At 43.9% G+C, this 11,487-nt stretch overlaps 1 protein-coding gene across 1 annotated transcript; it reads right to left on the reverse strand.

Annotated features, from left to right (window-relative positions):
* Positions 1–511: 511 nt before the first annotated feature.
* SFRP4 (secreted frizzled related protein 4) lies at positions 512–10,578 on the reverse strand. The gene is made up of 6 exons (XM_054273978.1): positions 10,107–10,578; positions 9,872–9,952; positions 9,716–9,781; positions 6,945–7,143; positions 4,180–4,243; positions 512–1,705 (listed from the first exon to the last, which is right to left on the reverse strand). The coding sequence occupies exons 1-6, from the start codon at positions 10,546–10,548 to the stop codon at positions 1,517–1,519; spliced, it is 1,041 nt and encodes a 346-aa protein (XP_054129953.1). The 5' UTR covers positions 10,549–10,578; the 3' UTR covers positions 512–1,516.
* Between the last annotated feature and the right edge of the window lie 909 nt (positions 10,579–11,487).

An 11,487-nucleotide genomic window follows, 5' to 3' on the forward strand; every position in this document is an offset into this window, starting at 1 on the left:
TGTTATTCCTTATGACAATCTACACCGAACTCCTTTTTTTTTTTTTTCTGATGTAGCACTGCTCTATTATAAAAATCCTCATTTTTACCAGAATTGACAAGTTCTTAGTCTTCCTGCAGGAAATCTGGAAGGTCTTTCAGGCATCTATCATGAGCTCTTCTGATCCTAATGTTGGTGATCTTCTTGCGTGTTACATGGAATTGAAATCAGAATGTATTATCTATGCTGCCTCATTGAAGTACACCTCAGAAGGAATAGCACAAATGCCACCTTGGAGTTATATTTATTAGATTTGTATCTACTATTTTTATTAGATTTGTATCTACAACCATTGTTGTTCTAATACGTCATACCAAAAATGTTAAATCAGTAAACTTAACACATAAATAAAATAATCTGCTTTCCTGTCACTCTTTTCAGAGTAAGTGTTACTTTCTGATAAGAAAAACTGCAAATAGCCAGTTGCTTTGAGAAGTTCATTAATAGGGACAAAGCTGGTTTATTTATTTATTTATTTATTTATTTGATCTTAGAGAAAGGTTAGAAATATTGTATCAAATGATAAAAAGTTATCCAAATGATTACTGAGCCACTTGAAGCCCTATCTTCTCCTTAATACTGTACAGTAGCTGTCAGTTATCTTTAGAATAAAGCTTCTATTCCAGTTTTCATAGCAAAGCAATATTACAGCAAATGTGTTACTTTTAAGAATTCTACAGATCTCTTCACTTTAATCGGTCCTTTCAAAAAAATACAGATTTCTCAATTAGATGTTTAAATATATTTGAAATTAGAACAACAGAAGCCAGCCTGAAGTACAATTTAAAAAATTAAATGTCTGCTTTGAATGCATTTTTTACTACACAAACCCACAAGATCAAATAATATCACTGTAAGCATATTTTCGGCACACTCATAAAAATAATCACATAATGCATACCCAGATGCTTAATGGTAAACTATGCTTTTGAACACTCTGAACAAGGGCTGTGATTCCAAATAGCAGATATGTTCAGCTCCAGCAGCTGCAGTCATTGCTGCCTGAGATATCTGCCAGAGGTTACCATCCTTCTGCTGCTCCTCAGCTGCCTGGTCTAATGAGCTCTCAGCTGACTCACAGACTAACTCACCAGCTACTACACCAGCTGAGGAGAGAGAGAAACTCCATGCAGCTCTCCAACATCTGTCAGGGAAACAGACCAGGCCACTGGTACAAGGAGTAAAAACCTCTGGCAGCCAAGGCTAGTTCTGTCTAGATGGGAAATCAGAGCCCAAAGATAGAGCTCAGTCAGCTGGAATATGCCTACCTCATATTAGTGCAAACCTATGCTCTATGGCTTGCAGTGACTTAAAAGGATAAGCAAACCTTGTAACAGTAAAGTGCAGCAAAGAGGTCTATGTAGAAAATGACATAATTCTTTAAGTCGATGAGTTCCAGATTAATAAAACATGCTGACCAAACCAGATTGTGACCCTTGCCGTGCAGGGAAAGTCCTTCCTTTCAGGAATTTCACACTCATACTTTTTTGGGGTTGATTTCTTTCTGGCCATTTCTTGTTTTAATGGCCTTTTTGGGGCCACTGATCAGTGGGTTGGTGTTCTTGGTTTGCGGTTTCAGGGCTCCACTCTGACCACTGCGTCCCGAATTCTGGCTCTTGCTGCGCGCAGTTCGCCGTTTCTGTTCTTGCAGTCTCTGTTCCCACCGCTGTAGAAACACAGAAGACAAAGAGGATGAGTTAGGGAAGGACATAATCACAAATAATTACATCCTAATCAGAGCTATCCAGAACCACTGATGCTAGTGCTACCTTTAACAGCCTCATGTTCTATATTGCAAGGCCATTGATGTCAGCATGTAATGGCTATTTGCAGGGAGTGTGTTCTAGGTTAGAGAGACACCAGTTGATGGAAATGACAACTGCCCATCTCATGTGCATGCTGCACGTGAGTGCCCTCTCAGAAATAGAGGGGAGCTGGCATCATGCCATCAAAAAGTCAGGACCAGCACACTGGAGCTCCTTCGTAAGGCCCTTCTTTGCTGTCCTGCTGGATGTGCTACTTGACTTTTCCTCAGAAAAGTCTACAGGAATCAAACCATCCATTCACAATATACATTTAAGCACACAAGGGGAGCTAGCATTTACTTTCTGCTTCTGCTTTTCCCTGGGGTGGAAAGGGCTGGGCAGGAACAAGCTTATGCTATGGACAGGCAATAGCAGTGATCACAATTAAACCACACTGTTGAGAGTTGCAACAGCATGGTTTGAATAATGCACCTGCAGCTTTGTTCAGCAGCATCCCCAAGAAATTTTGAAAAGCACTGATAACAGCTGTCAGATTTTCATATCCAATAATGCAGTAGTTACAAAATAGGTTTTTACAGTTAAGTTTGACTGGTCAACTCTCCAAAACATGGAGGGATCCATAAAACAGCAACAGAGGCTGCAGACTTTCACCTCTAGGAACAGAAACACCTACTTTAAGGAAAACAAGGTAGGCAGTAGAACCCAGAAAGGATCTCACCTCTCCCCTCTATTATCTTTCCCTTCTGCAATTGCTAAAGGCAGCAGATTTACCCAGTGATCACAGCAAGAGAAATGTTCTCCAGCTTGCCTATTCAATATCTCTGCACTGACTTTGTTGCAGCTCAGACTCTTGTCCTGGCTACAGAAAAAGACCAGCAATGTTGTGGTTATGTTAACAACTGTCTTCTGTGGTTGACAGACGGCTCAAAACATCCATTGTAAGTGGTAACTCTACACAAAATTTGGATGCAAGTCTTCAGAGATGAATAATGGGCATTAAAATGAAGCCACTGTGATACCTAGCTTCATACCGGCTCTGTGTGGTCAGAGTTATTTTATTCATGTTTATAAAACCAAAACTATCAGCAGACATTTAGTTGTATCCCACTCAAATACGTTTAAATGAGGATTTAGTTTCTGAAACTATTAATATGAGAGGAAATTACATGTGCTTTGAAGGACATTTTTTTTGGCAGTCATGCATCTATTTGACAATCTGAAAACTAATGCCCAAACATGATTCAAGACACAATTAGAAATGACAAAACAGTGTGAGGAGGTGACTAAAACACAATGTGCGCCAGCAACAGGCCATTAAGTTGACAGCTAAAGGATTTCAGGAATCCAAGTCATATGTCAATATTCTTCTAAATCCCACATGGCATCCTCTGCAACTGCCATGTATTTATTTTTTAAAGATTTAAAGCATGTTTTCTTTTCCACACATAGGTTTCAGATGAGTAAGGGAAGAGGGTAGGAGAGAAGCACTGAATGCAATTTCCTGAAAGAAGCTGGTCTATAATCTAAAAGCTTTTTCTTATGGATTCCTAGACCTCTTTTCCTCCTCTCTATCAACTGCCAATCAACTCACAATTAAAACACACATGTATGTCCATAAATATACATGTATGTCCTTAATGCTCTGAAAACCTTTCTGAATTCCAAAAATAATTTTCTTCCATGTTTAAAACTGGGAGGAAGAATCAGACCTTCTCTCAATGCATCCTTCCTTTCCATTAAAAAGAGGAGTTTACAAGCAGAGAGTGATATCAAGTGCTATCCTGAAGCCACAAAAAGCAGGGGCATCTGCTGTGCCTGCCACCCATGTCTCTATACTAAAGACTTTTCCTCCCAGTGTTTCCTGAATCCAGAGAGACAATGCCCAATCCCTTGGGTGGGTCTTAGTAGGGAGTACTTGGTGAGAAGTGTGTGTCTCTAGCCTGTAATCTTTAATGCAGCAAAAAAAACATTAATCCAGTGCAGAGAATTTTAACTTCCTTTCTCAACTAATGTGGGCTATGTACTCATCTGCATATCACCTTCACTTTCATATCTTCGCTCCTTGTGGTAGCAGGGAAATGAAAGAAATTCCTAGAGATGTTACTGTAAGAAACCAGAGTTCATACAAAGATCCTCCCACAGAGTAAAATTAAAGAGAAAAAAATTTTAGAGACCCTAAACCACAAGATTAAAGTATTCAAATTTTCACTTATACTTGGGTAACTATGAGGGCTGAAAATGTTCAAGTGAGAATAATGACACCCAGTGGAGTTACAGATATCTGAAGGTCATCAAAGTTAATCAATACTGAAGTGAAACAAAGGTGTTTAACTTTTTATCAAGAACCTCAGCATTCTTTTCTTTTTGTATTTACCTTAAATCTTCTGTTTAGTTGGTCCTTCCATTTTTCAACTAGACACCCATCAAGGAGCATCAACCTGAAATTAAGAAATATACACAAATTATAGGTATTTCTAATTTTAATTCCTGAGATGTCATTCCAGATGATTTGATACAGATTGGGGTTGAAATGCACCCACAGGTACTGGTACTGACAGGTTTTATGGATGGGATGATGGGATACCATGTTTCTCTGTGTGTTTGTGTGAAGAGTAGATTCAACTGATGCCATTTTACTTCTGACTTTAAAAAAGAAGCTGTTTCACATGCACCAGCTAATACAGCTTACCTGAAAAACAGTAATATAATTATATGATCACTTACAATTGTACCCCTTTCTACCTATAAATACATGAGGATGGCAGTACGTGTTTCCTACATCTAAGTCCTTAATGAGTGCTTTAAGGTGAATTTGGAAGATGTATGATTAGTGATACTTGCCATACTTGCCTACCAGTGAAATGTGGCTAGCTCCTGCATGAAAACACTGAGTCTAGCTGTTATGAAATAAACAAAACAAAAATGTGACTATTAAATATATATGCCTTAAACAGCTCCTAAAGCAGCTTATTCTAAAGCAGTCTTATGTCACACCTACCACATTCCAGCCCAGTGACAACTTTTGGGGTTTTTTTGGTTGGTTGGTTGGTTGGTTGGTTGGTTGAGATACCAGGCCTTAACATGCCCTAATATAAATTCCACTAAAATTCTGGTTGTATTTAGACACCAGTGCTGGCTGGAAACATCAAGACATAGTTATAAATGCACACAACATCACACAGCACTGTTGTGGCTGGTGAAGGTTAAATAGTGTAGCAGGACCTGACCTCCAGTTTCAATGAACAGCATCAGTGCTCTTAGCAGCTCAAACACAGAAAAAAATGCTGCCTCCTGTAGTCATTAGCCTCTGTGCATCCAGTTTGACCAAACATAAAAGGTCTAATGTGAGTGCAAACCTTGGAGAATCAGGACCAATATGCTGTAAATTTCTTTCCAAAGAGAAATTAGACAACTAACGTAATAGGATTGATGCCAAGGCCATACTGCCATGGATGAAACCACAACATGGGGTACATCTGGCACAGCTTTGTTCAGGTCAAATTATCCAGTGAGGCTCTAACCCAAACAACAGGCAATAGGTATTTTGCCATTGACTGCAGAGGAGGTACAGCTTCCACTTATTCTGCCTCTGTCATTTTAAAAAACTGCTGTAACTCAAAACCTTCTGTTTTCCTGCCACTGAGTTCAACAGGAAGCACATATAATAGTTTATGTTTCTTTTTCAAATCCACTTTAGTACACTATATGAAATTAAAAACCTCAATGACCTTTAAAAACCATCACAAGACATTTAGTGAATCACGTGTTTTTTCCATAATAATGGAGATGCTGATTGTGATCTTTGACTTATGAAATCTCCCTTTCCTAACAGCCTCCAGAGGATCCTCTGCAACCCAGAACTCCTCCACCGCCGTTCTGGTCATAGTCCTTCTACATGAGTCAGAGCTTGTATCCCTAAAATCACTAACACAAAGACAAGGCTCTACATTAATATTTGTGAAATACTTCCAGACCTAGAGGGGCAAAGAGATGATAGTAAAATAATACTGTGTCTGCTCACAAGACAAAAACAAGACAAAGCACTAAGATATCAGATGGCAAATTTTAGAAACACCTATAAAATGCTCCCAAAATATCAACATAAAGCTCATTAAAATTATGGGCATGGCCTACCACATCCCACATGTGGATGTTCCGTGGTCCTTACAAGTGTGTGTGGCCAATTAACAGTAACATCACAGTATGCAAAACCAGCCTGCACATTTTACAGACAGCCTTGCTTCCCAACTACAACACACAGGCCTACACAAAACCAATAACACCACAAGCTGCTCTGCTGGCATCTACTAGTGCGCTTGGGGGGCTAATGTGGATGGGATGTCCCCTTCTGCCTCAAGGAACCAGGGAGAAAAGGGAGCTGTGATTCATCACTCCTTCCCATCCAAGCCAGCATGCTGGATTTCCTTCCATGCCTGGGGCTAGGCTGACTGCCAGATGAAAGGTCTGGTAAAGTTAGTTTTGTTTTGTTTTTAATTTTAATCATACAGCAGGACTGGCAAACTGCTCTAAGAGTATTTACTTTTCATCTGCCATCTGGGAGCTGGAGCTCCAATGGCTGCAGCTTTGGCTGGTCCCGGTAAGGCTGTGGGATCAGAAACATCTTGTTGATGGCGCTGGTCCAAAGTAGGGACAGGCCAGTGGAGAAGTCCTGGCTCTGACTCCAGCAGCTCTGCTGACAGAGGATGTGTACCATCTTCTGCCCACTCCCCTGGTGAGGCAGAACGATGCCTTCCATGTGGTCCTGCCAACACAGACCATCATCTACGGCCACCACTGGGCCGTAGCAAAGCAACTCATCCCCATGGAAAGAGGTCCTGAAAAAACACTCCCAAGCTGGAGGTGACTGAACTGCTGCATGATGCTTTATCAATATGCTGTCAGCACCTAATGCCACCAGATTTTATGTTCTTTGTGTGAGTCAAATTTTGTAAACACATCATGGCACAGAGCTGAGGCTGATGAAATGGAGAAAGTCAGCTGTGAAGGTAATGGAAACATGTACATGTATGTATGAGTTATCCTAAAACAAGCCCGTGATGAGGAAGAGAGATTTACTGGTACTCCTTCCCATCCATCACAGCCAGCTCTAACACTTTTCTGCAACACATCACAGCTCACCTTGAGCGCCACTCATAGCACATGATGAGAACATCCTGCTTTGGTTGAAGAGGTGGGCACTGGCAGGAGGAATTTGTAAGAAGAGGCACTTGGGACAGAGGAATTGGTGTTGAAGACTTGAGTATGTCTTTGACTTCAACCACAGTGGTTATCTCGTTGCAGTTCCCTCTTTCTACACTTTTTACTTTAGCATGAATGACTACAAATAGAAAAACAGAGGAGTGAGAACAATAAACAGTCTTGGAAATCAAAATTAAATAAAATATATTGCAATGGAAGCTGTTGTTTTTGTTGTGAAACTAGAACTACTTCTGCCTGTGTGGGCATGAACAGTGGCTTAGAATAACAGAGGCCTGATCTCAATTTGGTTTTCAGTAGGACTGTTGACAACTGTAAAATTAAACATGCGCTTAAATCTTTGCCAGATCAGACCAACCGATCTTGCCTGGAATCACACACACAAACAGCTCCTTCAACTCAGACTTGAAGAACCCTTTGCATAAATCTAAGCCATTCTCCAGCCACATCTGGCTATTTCTGACTAAGTAATGAATAATTTACCTCACAGACAGTTGTCACAAATTCAGTCTTTTCAATAATAAAATCACTTCCTGTAGATTGTAACCAGGAAATATAGTCTTTTCTTAAATATAAGAAACAAGGGAAGGCTAGAAACGTTAGTCAAAAATCTAACAGGCTTAGGATTTCCATGATTTACTTGAGCAATACCTTTTTTCATGTTTTGCCTTTGGATTCTCTACCAATAGTGAGATCATTATATAAACGAGACACTGAAAAAGGCTCTTCTGACTCTGAATACACAATCATTTGTATTTTTACCTTTCATTAAGGAAAACTGCATGTCTGCACAGATGCAAGAAGGTGAAGTACTGTAGATTGCTCTGAAATGATCCCTGGGCTGGCTTTGTGCCTACAAAACTCTGGCATCACCTACCACTCCAGCATTTCATCTCTTCTCTCTTGTGAGAAATACCAGATTTAATAAATTAAGTATGATTTTTACATAAAGGATTTTGTCTCTAGGAAATGTCAAAATAGAAAGGGTTCTATTGTCCAAAAATTCCTCAGTGAAAGAAGGATGAGAAGTGTATAGACCACAGGGTGATCAGCCTGCCCCTGCCAGCCACAGGGTCAAAAGCCTCCACATGAACCTCATAACATTCGGAATAAACTTCACACAATGAAAACAGGAGACCAGCACTGTTAATGCAGTCTGGGGTTTATGTGCTACCTTTATCAGGACACATATAACAGACACAAAACGTGAGGAATTTCAGTTTTGGAGACTCACAATCTATTTTCAAGTCTGTTTGGTACAACTGAAAGTACAATTTGGCTGTATGTCTTATTTTAAAGGTTTTCAGAGAAAAAAAAAGATTGATTTTCAACTCATTAAATCTTGTCCCTCAATTCATTTTCCATATAAATAGGTCTATTTATCTCACAGGGTGCTGAATAAAAACTTACATCTCAAAAACAAAATCTTGATTTCACAAATTCAATGGAATTAAATTTTGGACCCTGACATACAGGTTCTACTCAAGGAATACTCCTACTGAAACCACTGGAATCAGAATTTACACAGCTAACAACTGCATTTCATTTTGGAACAGACATTTGATATCACTACTTTTCATATGTTTCAGGAAACTACAGAAAATCATTGTTCCACCTAAACATATCTGTATGTTGTACTGACACAGATCAAAGAATTATATAAAAAGAATAAGTCATGTAAATGCACCAAACTGCTATAATGAGCAAAAATTGTGCGATTACCTAAGCAGGGGTTCAGCTTGATTATTCCCACCAAACATGCTAAAAAAGAAGGAAATAGCTACAAACTTACTTTGATATCAAACAAATAGGAACTGAACTATATTATAACCCTACTGCAGTAGAACTAGATAAATGACTGGGAAAAAACCTGCCATTGAGAAAAGACCCACGAAGTGCAAAATGAAGCAATACTGCATAAAGAATTCATAGTTAATAGGGGCTTTGTATTGACACTAGGTTTAATCTGGCATTTATTTAATCTTAATTAAAGTTCTTCCTGACTCACACCATCAGAAAGCTGAGGCAGGGGGAAGCCAAGGGGAAAAAGGGGTGAATAGTTATTTTTGTTGCCAATATGTCACCCAATGTATAATAAAACTATCAGCTATCTCCGTGGCTGGATGGTGCAAATTGTCACTGAATTCAGTTAATCTCTGGCAATCCTGCACCAACCAGAAATCAGGCTAATAAGTAAAAGCATATGAAAACTTCTAAAAACTTTTTACTTTGCTGCAGCTGGTTCACATTTACAAGTTTTATTTGGGTAGCAAACCCCTGTTTATTCTACCTGCTGGATGAGAACAGGAGCTGGCCAAGTCATCACACACATCAGGCATAACTGCTTTTACTATTTACTAGAGTGACCTTTGCAGCAGGAACCACCCCTTCTGTGGAGCAGAAGGGTGCACATTACTGACATTTCACTGCATTTGTCAGAAACACACCATCATCTGTGCCATTACTACTACTGCCTGCACATGGTGTGTGCTACAGCTGGATTTTGGAAGAGGACAGCTAGGTATTCCCTGGCAAATACCCACTTGGAAGGGCTGTGTTGGAGGAGTCTTCCCATGCCATACTTGCTGGATGGTGCCTGGTGTGAGTTCAGCACCCACACAGAGCTGCCTAACTTGCAGGGACACAAGGAGGATGTGGGGCAGGCAAAGTGAAGCATTTCCCCATGCACTTACTGTAGCTGTAGTTCTTGGCCAAGTAGGTTGACAGCGTAGGCTTTGTCTTTTTGCACCTGCACCGCTCTTCAAGGGAAGAGAAGGGAGAAAGGTTGAGAGGTGTCAGAGGGACCCTGTCTCCAGGGAGGTGGAGGCGGGGGATCGTCCTAGGCTCACCCTGGCCACGGCTCCTGCAGTCAGGCTCCAGGGGTCTGTCCGGCACCATAAAGCCCTGTGTGAAGTCCGTCCACTTCACATCTGCAAACAGAGGCGCGTCAGGAAGAGAACACTGTCGGTAGAGGCTCCAGGACTGGAGCGTGGGGGTCCCGCAGCCCCCCCGTCCCAGCCCGGGGCGTCCCGCGGGGGTGGAGGGAGTCCTCCCTCCCACCTCTCGCTGCCCCAGGGTTCTCACCCTCCGGCACGTCGGTGACGATGGCCTCGGGGGAGATGCAGACGCCGCGGTCGTAGACGGGGAGGTCGTCGCAAGCCAGGCTCTCGGGCCAGCTGTGGTTGTAGCGGCGCATGATGGGCTCGCAGCCGTCGCGGGCGCGCTGGCAGACGGAGCGGCACGGCTTGATGGGGTCGTAGAGGAACTCCAGGGTGCAGATGGGGGCGTACATGGCGCAGAGGAAGAAGGACAGGACCGGGCTGCAGCCGGTGGCGACCAGCTCCTCGTACTGTTCGATAGCGAGGACAGCGTTTTCCTGGGTGCTGTGGTGGAGGTGGTTGGGCATGCGGGTGATATTCCAGGGCATGGAGCGGCACATGGGGATGCGCACCGCCTCGCACGGCGCGCCCTGCGCCCGCGGGCTCACCCGCAGCCACAGGGACACCGCCACCAAGGCGCGCAGCATCCTCTTCCTCCTCCTTCTCCTCCTTGTCCGCCGCCGCCCGCCGCCGCCCCGCGGGTCTCGGCGGCCGAAGGGCGCGGAGCGGCGCTGCCTCCCGGAGCCCGGCTGCAGTCAAGTCGCGGGAGCCGCCGCGCCGACAGCCATGGACATCGCGGGACCGCATTTATACCAGTGGCACGAGTGACGTGGGGCCGATCGCTCTCCCTTGGCAGCCCCGCTCCTCCGGGGGGTGGGGGGTGTGCGTGTATGTGTGCGTTTTGCTGTGCAGGCACGGTGACATCACCTCCACCCCGTTTAATCCCCCGGCGACATCACTGCGTCTCTCGGCCGCCGCTCTAGCTCCGTTTCAGTTTTCATCTGTGTCATAAATTCCTTCAGGTGGAAGGGGGGCGAGGGGGAGGGAAGGAAACCCAAACCACACGGTTCTGCCGCGGGGCTCTGCGCTCCGGCGCGGGGAGAGGGAAGGCGACGGTAGGAACCGCGGCTTCTTCCCGTGGGGCTAAACTTTACACGCCGCGTTTTCTCAAGGGAGAAGAAACTTTTTGCGGGCTTGAGAGAGCTCCGGCGGCTGTTCCCGACGCCTCCAGGGGGTTGCAGAATTCCCTCCTTGAGCTCGGCACGGACGGGGAAAGGCGTGAAGCGCACGGGCGGACAGACGGGGTGGTGGCTCGTGGCTCGGTTTGCTCGGGACAGGGGAAGCGGCGGCGGCCGGGCCGAGAGAGGAGCGGGCGGCGGGGCCGCTGTGGGGCTGCTGTGCGGACAGTCACTCCGCCGCCCCGCTCTCCCCGCCGCTGTTCCCCACCAATCGCATCTGCACACGAGCGGAATAAGGGGTTTCAGACTTTTTCCCAACCTGTTTTTTTATTTTCCTTTCCATGGTGCTCCAAGGCCACGCGACCGCTGTGCAGAGGAGTGGCGGGGCCAAAGGGCTCCCTCATCCCT

The sequence above is a fragment of the Melozone crissalis genome, unplaced genomic scaffold (assembly GCF_028551555.1).
Source record: "Melozone crissalis strain CALT ecotype California unplaced genomic scaffold, PUWL_Pcris_2 ptg000016l_1, whole genome shotgun sequence".
In the NCBI taxonomy this organism is placed as follows: domain Eukaryota; kingdom Metazoa; phylum Chordata; class Aves; order Passeriformes; family Passerellidae; genus Melozone; species Melozone crissalis.